General features: G+C 41.1%; 3 protein-coding genes across 3 annotated transcripts; 2 read left to right on the top strand and 1 right to left on the bottom strand.

Moving 5' to 3' along the window:
• Positions 1 to 1,023: 1,023 nt before the first annotated feature.
• On the top strand, positions 1,024 to 5,187 carry rft1 (RFT1 homolog). The gene is made up of 10 exons (XM_034083405.2): positions 1,024 to 1,289; positions 1,370 to 1,455; positions 1,567 to 1,689; positions 1,906 to 2,197; positions 2,279 to 2,413; positions 2,524 to 2,784; positions 2,859 to 3,003; positions 3,115 to 3,220; positions 4,101 to 4,350; positions 4,836 to 5,187. The coding sequence occupies exons 1-10, from the start codon at positions 1,227 to 1,229 to the stop codon at positions 4,998 to 5,000; spliced, it is 1,626 nt and encodes a 541-aa protein (XP_033939296.1). The 5' UTR covers positions 1,024 to 1,226; the 3' UTR covers positions 5,001 to 5,187.
• A 118-nt stretch (positions 5,188 to 5,305) lies between these two features.
• Positions 5,306 to 8,616, top strand: mustn1a (musculoskeletal, embryonic nuclear protein 1a). Its single transcript, XM_034082242.2, has 3 exons — positions 5,306 to 6,262; positions 7,232 to 7,358; positions 7,853 to 8,616. The coding sequence occupies exons 1-3, from the start codon at positions 6,254 to 6,256 to the stop codon at positions 7,957 to 7,959; spliced, it is 243 nt and encodes an 80-aa protein (XP_033938133.1). The 5' UTR covers positions 5,306 to 6,253; the 3' UTR covers positions 7,960 to 8,616.
• A 16-nt stretch (positions 8,617 to 8,632) lies between these two features.
• ruvbl1 (RuvB-like AAA ATPase 1) lies at positions 8,633 to 15,282 on the bottom strand. Its single transcript, XM_034082241.2, has 11 exons — positions 15,006 to 15,282; positions 14,333 to 14,419; positions 13,827 to 13,959; positions 12,655 to 12,806; positions 12,256 to 12,345; positions 11,524 to 11,673; positions 11,349 to 11,412; positions 11,046 to 11,244; positions 10,830 to 10,932; positions 10,428 to 10,519; positions 8,633 to 9,003 (listed from the first exon to the last, which is right to left on the bottom strand). The coding sequence occupies exons 1-11, from the start codon at positions 15,144 to 15,146 to the stop codon at positions 8,844 to 8,846; spliced, it is 1,371 nt and encodes a 456-aa protein (XP_033938132.1). The 5' UTR covers positions 15,147 to 15,282; the 3' UTR covers positions 8,633 to 8,843.
• Between the last annotated feature and the right edge of the window lie 86 nt (positions 15,283 to 15,368).

The following is a 15,368-nucleotide window of genomic DNA, read 5'->3' as shown; positions in this document are numbered from 1 at the left end:
GATAAAAATGTAAAATGATGTAAAATGTATTTATATCAGAATTATTTATGTTGGTTTAACATTTCTCTAATAACATTTTTAGTAGGAATAATAAGATATCCAACATTCTATAAATATATTTATAGAATGTTGGTATTAGTGGGATACTCCTTGTGTATTTCAAAGGACTTGCATATATTTAACTTTTTCAAAAGTAGACTAACGTACCACTATAAGTATTTGCAAGTTAATATACTTTTTAAAAGTACAATGAAGTACAATTTAAGAAAAATGTATATTAAAGTGCACTTTTTAAAAGAGTACTTAAATACACTTATAATGAATAAAATGCTAATAGGAACAAAATACAAAAAAATAATTGTACTTTCGATCAGTATACTTAATGACCACTATAAGTATTTGCGATTTGGTACGTAGTAGCGAAAGTGTACTTACTTACAATTCACAATACACTTAGATTCGAGAACACTTTTAATAAGCACACTGAAATACCACTTTAAGTATTTCAGAAATAGTATATTAATTTTTAGTACATTGAAATTGAACTAAATTACATCTATTTTGAATTACACTCTTTTTAAAAGTACATTTTAAACATACTTTCAATTAAGCACAAAAAGTAAAAGTATACTTGTTCGTATACTTAAATTATATTTCTAATACACTAAAGTATACTACTTTTTGACCTGGGTAAAACTCTACTGATCACATTTAAATAAAGGGATGGTTATTGTAGGCACAATACATGACTGTCTGCCATTAATCTATAAATAAAAAGGAAATGGTGAATAAATTTAAGTTTAGCTTAACATAAATGCATATAAGTTTATGTGCTATTTCCCCCCCCAAAAGATACATATTAAGCAGCCAACACTGCAAGTTATTACAAGAATCAAGTAATTTCTCCTTTTCTGTCAGACTTCACTGACCTAAAGGAAGGTTACGCCCTCTAGCGACACCTCATTGGACGTAACACTCTCTGACGTCACCGCGCAACGTAGTTCCGTAAAATGTGTACGGAAATGTTACTACTAGTATGCTGCTTCTAGCCTCTGCTGCTGTTCATTTCAAACTTTTCGTTAGGATTAATGCGCTATCATTATACGTTTTAAAGCTGCCACCACAGACGGGGTTGACAGCATGACTCCATATTGAGTTTTCTTTGTAGAAAGCAGCAGATAAGTTGTTGACTTAACGCTTTTAAGTCGAGTCAGAGGAAGTCCAGGATGAGTTCTCAGGATGTGCTGAAGAATGCGTCCACTCTTGCATCGTATAATGTGTTGTTACAGGTACAGGGGGCTCACAGTCGGGATTTATCAGCCCAGTGTGTTACATTTACCGACGACTAATATAATGTGTTCTATCTTAGGTGATGTTCCGTGTCCTCACCTTCTTCCTGAATGCATTTACCTTGCGGTTTGTGTCCAAAGAACTGATAGGTGTTGTCAACGTCAGGTAAGGATGCTGACAGGTGCTGAGTTGTGAGAACAGGGCAACCAGCCTATATAAGAAAAATAGCATGCATCAGCTGCTGTAACATTGTGTGTCTGTGTCTTTATTGTGCAGGCTTACACTCCTGTACTCCACATTAGTGTTTCTATCCAGAGAAGCTTTCCGAAGAGCCTGTCTAAGTGGGGTTTCTGGGAAGAACCACAGCTGGAGACAAGTTATGAACCTGCTATGGCTGACGTGAGTTGGGTTTTATGAAATGGGTAAAGTGCTTCTAAACTTGTGTATTTGGTTTAGTTCTACTGCACGATAATAAAGATGCAAAATCATTATAACGATAATACAATTTCACCTCTTATTGGGAGTGTTTTATGTAAGTTAATGTCTGAAAGTAGAACAAATTATTAAGCTTTGATGCTTTCCTGCGTGTCTTGTGTTGTCTTTCTTACCTCTCAGGTTGCCTCTTGGTGCATTGTGGGCTGCCCTGCTGATCTGTGTATGGCTGTGGCTGCTGCAGGTCCCGGACCCCCAGACCATCCCTTACTACGGCCCTGCTGTGGTGCTATTTGCTCTGTCAGGAGTGCAGGAGCTCCTGGCCGAGCCCCTCTGGGTCCTGGCCCAAGCTCACATGTTTGTCCGTCTGAAAGTGGTCGCTGAGAGTTTAGCAATGATCGCTAAGTGCAGCATAACTGTGGTGATGGTGATGTTTGCCCGTGAATGGGGCCTTTACATCTTCTCTGCTGCTCACGTAAGACATTAGCTGATAATCACCCATTATTCCTGTAATAACTAACTCTGTATGCAATGATTTGAACCGTTTTTTTCTTAGTTGGTGTACACAGGATTCCTGGTGCTGTGCTACGCTGTTTACTTCATTCGTTTCTTGGGCTCTAAAGAAGCAGAGGAGAAGGGTTTCCCCCTGCACAGTGTCAAAGATCTCTTGCCCCGTAGAGCAAAAGGAGAGGTAGTACGGCAACACAATAAAGCACTATTTAATATTCATAATCTATTTTTATAAAACCAACCTGGAAGTTACCATACAATACTAATGCTCATCTTGTTCTCTGTTCATAGCCGTTGGTTGATTGGAGTCTGGCCCAGCTCACATGGAGCTTCTTCAAGCAGTCCTTCTTAAAGCAGATCTTGACAGAGGGAGAGCGCTACGTCATGACCTTCTTAAATGTCCTCAGCTTCGGAGACCAGGGAGTTTATGATATCGTCAACAATCTGGGCTCCATGGTGGCTCGCTTTATCTTCTTGCCTATCGAGGAAAGCTTTTATATCTTCTTTGCCAAAGTGCTGGAGCGGGGACGTGATGTCAAAAGTCAGAAACAGGTGTGATTCTAGATTCTGATCCTTCCAAGAAATGAAGCATTGGGTTACTTAGATGTTGTGGGTTTCTTTTACAGGAAGACGTTGCGATTGCAGCAGAGGTCCTGGAGTGTCTGCTGAAACTGGTGCTGGTGGTCGGTCTGATCATCTCAGTGTTCGGCTACGCCTACTCTCACTTGGCTCTGGACCTTTATGGTGGCTCGCTGCTAAGCAGTGGGGCAGGTAACAGAGCCTCAACCAACTCGTTGTATTGGATATACAGTATGTGACAAAATTAGCTTTGTATAGCGTTCTTAGTCACTGCTCTCTGTTTGTTTTTCTTCTTGGTTTAAGGGCCCACTTTGCTGCGATTCTACAGCAGCTATGTTCTCCTTCTCGCTGTGAATGGTGTAACGGAGTGCTTTGTATTTGCTGCCATGAGCCAAGGAGAGGTTGACAAGTAAGTTATGTAGAAATATACATTCAGTTTGATATAAACTACCTACATGGCCATCCGTGGTATAGCTTGCGGTTACATTAAATAATGTCCCGACTTTACAGCCAAGCCCCTAAGATCAGCTGATCAAAACCTTTTAGCTGTTTCTTGACCACAATGGAAACCAAGGGTGATCAGCCTTCTGCTTTTTAACAGCCTTCCCCTCAAGGTTAGCTTGCCATTTCCAAATATAGTATATTTGTTTTAGTAATGTTATTTAAAATATTTAGATGCACAGATTTTCGTGATATTTTGCACGTTTATCTGTTTCATCTGCCTGGATCAGTGTTTCTCAAACTTTTTCATACCAAGGACCACTTAACCGATAAAAAAACACTCGCGGACCACCTAACTCCACAAATATCCAAAATCACATCGTTTTTCTAGAACAGATTACAAATCGCCTGAAAATTGTACAAACAAGTGGCAACATGTGTGATGAAGGTGTTGCGCTGGGCTATATCATGCAATCGAAAGAAACTTAAGCTCGCTGCATTGCAGAGATATTCCCGCGAGAGTGCGGAAAACTTAAATGTATTTATTTATTTCAAATGTGAAATGTTACCAATATACTCACGGACCACTAGGGGGCACTCACGGACCACCAGTGTTCCGCGGACCACACTTTGAGAAGTACTGGCCTAGAGGATATCACCTCCTATATTTGCATGTTATTTGTTTTTATATTAACTTATGTATTTATTACTTTTATGTTTGGCTTTTGCTTGATGTGTTCTCATTTTCCTACATTCTGAATGTCATGCAGGGGGATTACATAGGTTTCAGTATTTCTAAATTGTCATGTAACCTGTAAGTTAAATCCCTATTTGTGTTTTGTCCTCAGGTATAACTTGGTGATGCTGGCTCTCTCCCTGTCTTTCCTGTTCCTGTCCTACATGCTGACATGGTGGGCTGGCAGTGTGGGCTTCATACTGGCAAACTGCCTTAACATGGGCCTCCGCATCTTGCACAGTGTTCTTTACATTCACCGCTACTTCCTGTCCAGTCAGTGGAAACCTCTGCGGGGCCTGCTGCCCTCCCCGCTCCTCCTGCTGGCTCTGGCTGTCAGTGCCGTTGTCACAGCGCTGTCTGAGGTACGAGAGAGTCGTGTGACAAGTTTTATCTCTTAATATCAACCAATGCATTTCAGTTTTATGTCTTCTATATAATCACTCTTGGGGATGGGACGATACATGATTTTTGGGGAATTCGCAATAAAGTTGTCTAGCTGGCTTTTATGGTAGCAAAGCGAAAAGTAAAGCCTGGTTTCCAAAAAAAGAACTTACTCCCAAAAAGTTTCTTTGAAAAGTATTTATACTCTTTTTATACCATGGGATTGTTTTTCACTAAAAAGCATACTCAATTATTGTTTTCTAACAGAAATCTTAGTTCAAATGATTCCAGTAAGTTATTGGGTCATTATTAAAGATGTAGGCATATTTCGGATAATATGTTGAATTTAAACTATTTTGGGCAGGATAATCGTGACATGAGATGTTAATGTTGTTTATGCCTAATCTGTAGTGGAGCCTGTGCAAATCAGAGCCCTAACTTGTGCTTCTTTACTCTCTGGCTGCAGGGCGTGTTCTGCTGTGACAGCGGCTGGTTGCTAAGGCTCGTCCATATCAGTGTTGGAGCAGCGTGTCTTCTCGGTGTGTTAGTGGCTGTTCTTCTCACAGAGACTCGGCTAATTCAGTTCATACGGACTCAGCTCTTGCCCAAATACAGAAAGAAACACACTTAAAATGAAATGGAAATTGGTGGACTGAACTGGAAGAAAGCTTCGAACAAGAGCTGCTGATTGACAGTTACTGATTGCGTGAAAGCATCAAGGGAACAACTTTTTGTGTGTGTGTGTGTGTGTGTGTGTGTGTGTGTGTGTGTGTGTGTGTGTGTGTGTGTGTGTGTGTGTGTGTGTGTGTGTGTGTGTGTGTGTGTGTGTGTGTGTGTGTGTGTGTGTGTGTGTGTGTGTGTGTGTGTGTGTGTGTGTGTGTGTGTGTGTGTGTGTGTGTGTGTGTGTGTGTGTGTGTGTGTGTGTGTGTGTGTGTGTGTGTGTGTGTGTGTGTGTGTGTGATATATATGTTGTATGAGATGAATGTATTTTGAGAATGGAATATTGTAAAATTCAACCTTGAATTTCTATGGAAGTCTATTTTAAACTTAACATCCATTATTTTGCTCACATTCTTAGTTTTCGACAAGGGAAATAAGCAGGGGGACATCTGTTTCGAACTCCACTGACAAAGCATAATGGCACTAAACTGTTAGAATGTTGGTTAATCATTGCTACACATATCTTTTGTAAGGGAATATGCACCAGCTTTTTAACATATTTGTACTTTATGGACCGTAGAGCTTTCAGTTCAGCCATTGTTTGACATGTTGCTTGGAAACACCTTTTGTTACTCGTTAATCCTTCCTTTGTACTTATGGCCGCTGAAATAAGGGTCCCTGAGGGCTGAATCATGATGTAATTATGGAGAATGAGCAGGAAGGGGTGCGAACAACATTCTTCTCTGTGCTCGTTTTGTACATGTATTTGCACTTGAGTCAGCCATGGTCTAACTTTATTGGGAAGCTTGATAGAAAGTTACTTATCTTTTGAGTCATACCTTTTGAACTTTGAGTCCAAATGGCTTGGCTTGCTAATTACCAGGTGGTGAATGTAGAGTGAGACATTGTCATATTCTTACATCATTGGGATTTATTTGAGGAAAAGTAATGCCAAAGGTTGTAGCAGACTAGCAGTGATCTCATCATTTCCTTTTGAAGCAGCAGGGAGGACAGCAGAAACATGAGCACACAGAGACAGAAAGGAGGAGGAGGAGCGTATACACCTATTACGTCATTTATTAGTCTCAAGAACAGATTTATTGTCCTCTGGAGAATCACTGCCTGGGTGTGTATATATGCCAGTGTGTGTGTTGGGCTGGACTCACAAGAGAAAGAGAGAGAAAGCTGACAAGAGAGGATATTTTCTACAACTGCTCAACCAACATGTCTCAGGTAGGAGGACACTCGCTTATATTATTAAAGACTTTCTGCACAAGTCTCTACGCTTGCAAGAAGAAGTATGTGCACCCTTTGGAATTACCTGGATTTCTGCATAAGTTGGTCATAAAATGTGTTCTGATCTTCATCTAAGTCACAACAATAGACACACGCAGTCTGCTTAAACTAATACCACACAAACAATTATAGGTTTTCATGTTTTTATTGAACACACCATGTAAACATTCACAGTGCAGGGTGAACCCCTAGGCTAAAGACTTCTTCAAGAGCTAATTGGAGTCAGGAGTCAGCCAACCTGGAGTCCAATCAATGAGACGAGATTGGAGGTGTTGGTTAAAGCTGCCATGCCCTATAGAAAATACACACCTGTTTTGAATTTGCTATTCTTAAGAAGCATTTCCAGATGTGAACCATGCCTCGCACAGAAGAGCTCTCAGAAGACCTACGATTAAGAATTGTTGACTTGCATAAAGCTGGAAAGGGTTACAAAAGTATCTCTGAAAGCCTTGATGTTCATCAGTCCACGGTAAGACAAAGTGTCTATAAATGGAGGAAGTTCAGCACTGTTGCTACTTTCCCTAGGAGTGGCCGTCCTGTGAAGATGACTGCAAGAGCACAGCGCAGAATGCTCAATGAGGTGAAGAAGAATCCTAGAGTGTCAGCTAGAGACTTAAAGAAATCTCTGGCACATGCTAACATCTCTGTCGACGAATCTACGATACGTAAAACACTGAACAAGAATGGAGTTCATGGGAGGACACCACGGAGGAAGCCACTGCTGTCCAGAAAAAACATTGCTGCACGTTTGAAGTTTGCAAAAGAGCACCTGGATGTCAAAATATTCTGTGGACAGATGAAACCAAAGTTGAGTTGTTTGGAAGGAACACACAACGCTATGTGTGGAGAATCCAAAGGGTTTTTCTTGCAACTGTATGTGATGTCTCATATTTTTACTCCTTCCAGCCAGGGCAGGAAGAAGATGAAATGCAGCGTCCTGAGGTGAGCGAAGAGGATCTGACTGAAACAATAAACAAACTTGGCAGAAGTGGGCCGGCGAAGAGCAAGACGACTGAAGTTATGCAGGAGTGCGGTGAGGACACACACATAAACACCATGATAAACACACATGGAATCATGATTTGACACTATAGTCTTACAGATGGAAAGCTCTCTTTCTGCATCTGGTTGAATCACACCATGGCAGTGAGTTTGTGCGAGAGGCGTTTCCTCATGATGCTGAAGTTTCCACTCCATATACAGAGAGAACAGGGGGGGTTTAATGATGGGAGATTCTTTTCAAACAGTCTCCCAGTGGGATTGTGTGTGTGTGTGTGTATCGTGGACTCGGCTCTTGCCCAAATACAGAAAGAAACACACTTAAAATGAAATGGAATGGTGGACTGAATTGGAAGAAAGCTTCTAACAAGAGCTGCTGATCGACAGTTACTGACTGCGTGAAAGCATCAAGGGAACAACTTTTTTAAACTGACTGTGTGTGTGAGATAATACAGAGCATATACAAAATGACATTGCCCTTCTCTCTCCCACATTAACAATGAAATTGTTGTTTGTCCTTCTTCACAGAGAAAGTTGGTAAAGCATCTCCCTCTGTGTTCAGTGGAGCGAGGTCAGGAACGGAGACTGTTCTCAACGCACGCGCAGGTCCACCAATAATCAGGAAGAAGAAGTAGGCTCCCTGACCATGTTTGGACAACACATGTTTAGGCCACTAAAAGCCTCGGTAAAAGCCTCTTCTTTTTTTGTGTTCTTCAATATTCTAAAGCCTGTGTTAAACACTTAATTATGTTTGGTTATGGAATAGTGATAGTTAACTTCTTCAGTTGTTCAATATTTCTACCTGAACTAATGAGAAAGCTAACACATTTTCAGCGTGTTTATTTGTATAAACCAGACAAAGGAAGATTCTACTGGGTGGTCTTCTACTCATTTAAAAAAAGAAATAAGATTAGTAAGAAAGTTGTTTTCCTAGGGACACACGGTGGCGGGTCTGGCTAGCTAAATGCTAACATTTGCTCTGATGACTTCAGATCTGTCGAATTACTACAATCCTTCGTGTTAAAAGACTAAGAGCAAAGAAGTATTTTGTCAAAAGATAAATAATTAGATTTTTAAATTTTTTTCTTTAATTATTGCAGTTTTTGTCAAAGCATTTATCTACTCTTTCCGGGTGCAGGGTAATAATGAGAAATAGGAGAGAAACAGCAAGACTTTTTTTGGAAATCTGTTGTGACAAGACTTCCCATTCCGTCTCACCCATTCTACTTTTCATTGTAAGAAGTGCCAGCAATATTATAATTGTCCATTGATGTAATAAACCGTTGAAAACATATAAATGACAATGAGTTATTTTTTCTTTTTATTCCAAAAAATATTTTCATGAACGTACTGAATGAATACAACTTTATTAGAACAAAACTACTACAGTAGATGAGGCGGCAACTCTAGAATGAGCCATATGGAGGGTAAAGATTGAGAAAAAAGAATCAAAGCGAAACATTTAACAGCTGGATGAACACCAGCCCTTTGAGTCGTGAAAGAAAAAGATGATATTAGTCTATTTCATGAATTTGTGATGTTGATCTTGGAGGATTTTGGCAGAAGACTTGGCATCGTAGAACAGCTCGTTGATTTCCTCTATCTGCTCCCTCTCCACGTTCTCTTTTCCCTGAACACGGCCCAGCAGGCTGGCTGGCGTCAGCAGCTGGACAGCGTACCTGAGAGGAAACAGGAAATAACAGTATGATCTCACATGCATATACACCAGGGATGGGCAAATGGCGGGCCGCATGCGGCCCCCACCTCCTTTTTGCGGCCCTCAGATTAATTTATAAACAACGTAATTGTTTTACTTGTAGTACTGATACCGTCCACTAGACTCCTAGTTACGTCGCGAGCTGCGTACATGATTTAAAATACCGCAAAATAATCTGTGACGCATTTGTGTGTATTGTGTTTGTTTCCCGGGGAAACCCTCACAAGAAACACCGGCTGTTGTTATCCCTGCTGCGACGTCAAGTTGCCTCTTGTAATTATGCCTTTACAAGCTTAACAGTTGTTTTTATCATCTGAATTTGGCGAAACAAGTTTAATATTCTTAAAACCAAGACTTTTTTTAATTTTATAAATCAGATGAAAACAAACTGTCACGGACCCTGCCGTGTTATCTATGATTACTACGCTTTTCATTCATAATTTCAGCGGGAGGGAGGGGGAGTGGCGCTGAGGAACAGCAGAGTGCGGGCTGACAGGTGTCTGTGTTGACATTCCCCTTATTGTGGAATAAGGGGAATGCAGAGACTGGCTACAAGTGTTTTAGGTTCAAGTTAGACAACTAATGTCTGGGTTAGTCTTCATGACTTCATGTGTATGTCATCTAATGGTTAATCTCAATACACACACATTTAGTACATTTAGTACATTTAGTAGTGTAATAGTTTTATTCCACTGTTTAATAACCTGTTCAATACAAACATGCCACTTGTAAAAATGAAATAACATTTCTGTGAACTGATATTTGTTTAGTGAGCTTATTAGGGGATGTTCCCATTTGTTGGGGATGTTCCCTTTGATTGTAAAATGTCAATGAAGATGTCAGACTTAGTATATTTGTTAATAATTACATACAACACATGGAATTTGTGTCTGTTCCAAGTGAATCTGCGGCCCCCTGGTGGCCAGTACATCAATTATGTGGCCCCCCCACCACCATCAAAGTTGCCCATCCCTGATATACACTATAAGCAAACTTCAAGGAGAAGATGCAGGTCCTAAATGTGATACTGATAATAATGTATGATACTTAGCTGAAGGAGTTTCATCTGAATGTACCAGAACTACCAGTGACACCAATAACTAACATTTAGAATAACTACTGTATATAGAAATTGTCAATCGTCTTGTTTACTTCAGAAGGCCATATACAAAGGCATCAGAACTACACTGAGACTGTTTAATCAAGCGTCAAACGTTTCTTGAAGTATATTTAAAAAAATGTTTAGGTAAAAAAAACACTATGCCTTACTTGATAATTGCCTGTTCAGGTGTTCAAATATGTTCTATGAAACCACTGTGGGCAATCAATGTAAAGCTGCCAACTTCTTCACTCCATTATGACACACTCTGCAAAGTTTAGTCTTACCTGAGGGTGGTCTTGGTGCCGATCTCTGCCAGGTGTGTAAGTGCTTCCTCGCTAACGGTGATCCCCTCAGTCTGAGAACGGATCTTGATGATCTACAAACCACAACATCATTAGTGACACCCTAAGAAATGTCAGAAGGCACCAAAAAACTGTGATTTAGGGACAACATTTCTTGTTAGAAGTTCCCGGACATGCAAGTGATTGCCGGCCACTTCTCTTTGGAACAGCAATATTATGTTTTTAATAATAATCAGGGCTTTCAATTTAAAAACAGTCACTTTATGTATTAATTACTATTCCCAATATTTTATAAACGCCCCTATTGTTAGGGAAAAAGTTTCTACCCAAATGTTTCCTGAATGTTCTACACTGAACTGGAGATACTTCGATGTCAAGACTCACCTGCTTCATCTCCTGTGATGTGTACAACATTGTGCGGATTATCATGACTCTGTCTAGCAAGTCAAGAGGAATCCCGTGTGGAGAGCAGATGTCCTCTGTTCCCCTGTTGAGAAACAAATCACTTTGAATACTACACATTTTACATCAAAAAATATCATTTCTGTTGTGTTTTAAAAATGTTGTTTCTTTCCTCCTAAAACGCTTTAGACCTCCTACCTAATTAAACAGTTTCCTCTGTTGGAGGCAAACACAACGATAGGGGCGATGGTGCTCTCCAGCGCTCTGTGGAGGTATGTGAAGCATTCGATGTCCAGCATGTGCACCTCGTCCACAAACAGAACACCAGGAACCAGCTCAGCTACGCCCTGGTCGATGTAGCGGTTCACCACCTTGTTGATCTCATTACGAAGCTTATCTATAACCAGAAGAGAAAACGGTAATGAATCAAACACAAGTCAACTAGTCGTTAATCCAGCTGGGGGTGTAGACTAGACTGTGACACGTTCAGGTTTCCTTTACCTGTGATTTCTGTCTTTTTTGGCTTCATCAGCTGTCCCATCATGGAGAGAATGTCCTGGCCTCCCTGAAATGCAACAGTAATTATTTGTAAACTTGTAGGGAATAGCTGTAAACTGGTACTATTTTGTTTATGTAAGCAGCTACAGTAAATGACAAGGCTTTTGCAGTAACATACCTGGGGTCTGGCATTTGCAATATCAAGGTCATGCAGTGTGACGTCTTGGACTATCTCCTTCTTTTTGTGGACATCACCTTTAGGCAGCGGCACATACTCCTCTGCCTCCAAGTCGAACTCTGTAGCAAAGGTGTCACAACGACCTTGTCTCTGTAAAGACACAGTATAACAATATGTATTAATACAATTAATTTACATTTGACCCACAGGGAGTAATGGCCACATTGCTCTGGACAGTGAAAGAAGAGAAGGAGCCAGAGCAGGTGTATGATTGAACCCAGTGCCAGGAGCAGCTGAGGGATCAAAGGGCTTCAGAGGGCACTCATGATACAGCTTTCAACAGTAACAAATGTGTTGTCCAGCCCTCCTGACTTGCGCCCCTAGCCCACCTGCACCGACTAAAGGAGCCGTCATTGTGGCCTGTCAAAGAAGCATTGAGGGAGATGGAGAGATAGAGGGAGCATGAAGAGCTGCAGGAATGAGAAAGGCTTGATTCAGAGTACAGGAGAAATGCAGCAGGGCTGAAAGAGATGAAAGGACACCACCATGAAGGACTGAAGAAGACAGGCAAGATGACAGAATACACTGACATTTGAATTGATCAAATATGTCTTAATGTTGCATGTGTGGCATATCACTAAATTAAAGCATTGTATTTACATCTCTTTCTACTTTTATAAAATGTGTGACAGCAGTAGGGAGGGATGAACACATGAAAGACATCACAAATACCTTGACAGCTCCACTGTTTGCTTCAATGTAGATGACATCTCCCTGTTCCACTCGCTCTTTCTGAAGACTCTCATAAATACTAGGGTCAAGCTAAGGAAACAAGACAAAACGTTTTCATGTAAGAAACAGCTCCTTAACAACTGGTCAGTGTTGGGGACAAAAAGGGTTTAAGAATACTCTATACCACTGGAGGAAGAGAGAATAAAATCGAACACAATCTGGTTGCAAGATGAATGTTATTGCTGATATACAACTTAAACACATGGGCAAAGTACCTTAAAAAATGACGACGTACCATAAATGTATTTACTTTGACTAGGTGTATAAGTGCACCATCTTGTGTGCTTTAGATGCAGTAAATAGAAAGAAGAAAGGAAAGGATTACAGCTCCAGTCTGACCTTGAGCTGCTTCGTGCCTTTGCCCGTCTTCAGACCAATGATGACGTGGCTGATGGTTTTCCCGTAGCCGCCCATGGGATTCTCTGTCTCACAGGGGGTCAGCTCTGTCACCTCCCCTTCATACACCTCCTTTGTTTCTTTGATACGCAGTCCTGAATGTGGGCGACATTACAGTCACTCACAGGCGCAGTGCAGAGTGAGAGCTCAATCTGGTCTTTATATTCCTGTGTCAACTAAGCCGCCACTTCCTTCAGTCTACTGAAAAAGCATTTTATTACAGAGAGGGGAGCATGTGTGCGTGTGCCACTAATATGTACGGGCATCATCTTGTGTAATGTGATCCGAGTCTTGTTGCTCTTTCATGCAGACCGGCACGGAGTATGAGCAGCACACAGGTGGCTGATCTGCTGTGGGGAGGGTCACACAGCAAAGTAAGGCGAGGAGTGTCCGCTCTTATCAGCAGAGTGATGACAACTTCAAAATGAAACCCCCACCCCCCTCTGTATCCTGTTCTAGGGGAGGAGCAAAAGGTGCTGATGACCACCGCTCCCTCTACCTAAGCTCCATTTCCTACCCTGCGACAGGTACCATCAGCAGTCAGACCAACCCCGTCCCTTTATCCAGCCTTCCTTCCTTCTCAACAACATTCTCATACACCCGGCCAAGTTCGCCTTTCAGCTGATGAGAACGGTGTGTGTTAGGAGGACACCATGCTCTCTCTGCCCAATGACTCTTCCCTGAAAGAATAAGTTAAACATACTGTATAAAGTTGTTTGACACCAAGAGAGGAAGAGTAAATTGAAAATAAACCTTGGTTAATCCGAGTGTAATCTAGTCATACTCTGTACGAAGTGGAGAGGTCAGGATAATCCATGGACCCTGCTGTGGTTTAAAATTAGACCTTTTTCGACTAAGAAAGTCTGGTGATAAGATGACATCCGTTTATTATCTGCATTTTCCTTCATTTAAACATTTGCTTTAAGATGGCACTATTATTGCTTTTGATAAAATCTTTGCCCATATTTAAAAATGGCCCTTGTGTTCAGCCGATGAGACTTTTGATAGGCCCCGACAGATCAGGGTCAAACCCCCAAACCCTCAGTTCCAGTGACTGATTGGGGGGATATAAGTGATGACTGAAATAAGCCAGTTCTTATTTAAGTGACACTCACCAATAGCTCTCCTGAAATTCTCCATCAATACTTCTGTTTTTTTAATCTCTGTCGAGTAGACTTCACTGCCAACCATGGGACAGAAAGGCACCTTGTTTCCCAACTCCTGTGCCATAGCCAACGCGAGGGCAGTCTGGAGGATCAAATAAAAAAAAGAGTCAGCATCTGCAGCAACAAGAGGCAACATTAAACTAAGCAATACTGCTCTATCCCACAGGTCACAAGACTGCTAAACACCTGAACTTTTGAAAGAACATCCATAACATTCATCTGTTTGCAACTCATATATATCAATATTCCAATTACTGTATATAGACTATTCTGCACTTTCTATTATATTCTATTTTATTTACCTGTACTATTTTATCTGTTTATTGTGTTGCACTGTTGGAGGAGCCTGTGACCTAAGATTTTCATTGTCATAACTACACTGTAGCTATGCACAAATGACAATAAAAGCCTTGAAACTTTAAACTATTGCCATTGAAGGAACACTACACACTTACCTTTCCTGTACCAGGTGGCCCTGCCAGTAACACTGCCCTTCCAGACATCTTCTTTGAACGGATCAGATCGACAATGATTCCACAAGCCTGGAGAGTGGAAACAATTAAACATAATGAATAGACATCCAATGGAAAACAGGAGTTGAATGTAATACAAGTAGCTGGTTGTGGGATACCCAGTCTGAGTCAAGTTACAATTGAATTCAAAGCTGATAGCTTTTAGATACTATACTCAAATGTATTCTTTGTCCCCAAAGTACAATAAACCCCTGGCCAATCTATCCATCTGAGATACTATATTTTAGACAGCATTGCATTCCTAAGAAGTCAGGTGTCTCCTTAGACTGGAAATCAGAACATCAAGATGACTAGATTTATATATCTGTTGACAACTTGTGAATATGCTCTTTATATAAATAGAATATGTACTTATTAATAGTATATGCATTCTCTTATAATAAAATATGAATGTGATTTCTATTTAAGGTGCTTTCCCTTTCGCTCACCTCTGACCTTAGTGTGAAACAGCGACACCACAGTGCTAACGGAACTAGCTTGGTGGTGCACCTGCCTGCTCTTAGCAAAATCATTGCTGCAAAATATCCTCAGCTCTTAGTGGCGGTCCAATAAACAATACAAGAGTAAAGCGAGTGCAGTGAAACATGAACATTACCTCTCTTGCAGCCTCCTGGCCGACCAGACCACATGCTGACTGTTTAGCATTCCCGGCCTCGTCTAGCCCCAGTCCCTTGACGTGACTGTGAGTCGCGATCCGCTGAGTTTTAGTGGTGCTTTTTACCTCTTCGATCTTCATAGTTACTGTTACTTTACAAATATGAGGAGTAAAAACGGTAAGGCTGGCTTACGGCGAATCAAATACCCCCCGTGAGTCAGGTAATTATCGCTGCTGCAATCGGCGCCGAAACTCAAAACACAGGGAAATTGGTTTCCATGTGGGTAACTAGGGAAAGTTAGCGGAAGTGATACCCTGAAGTCCCGCCCAACTCCGTCAAGTACAACTATTGGCTGATGTCTG

Source organism: Pseudochaenichthys georgianus, chromosome 5 (assembly GCF_902827115.2).
Source record: "Pseudochaenichthys georgianus chromosome 5, fPseGeo1.2, whole genome shotgun sequence".
NCBI classification, from domain to species: Eukaryota; Metazoa; Chordata; class Actinopteri; order Perciformes; family Channichthyidae; genus Pseudochaenichthys; species Pseudochaenichthys georgianus.
Note: the sequence above shows the minus strand (reverse complement) of the source record. Positions and strands in the feature narration are given on the sequence as shown.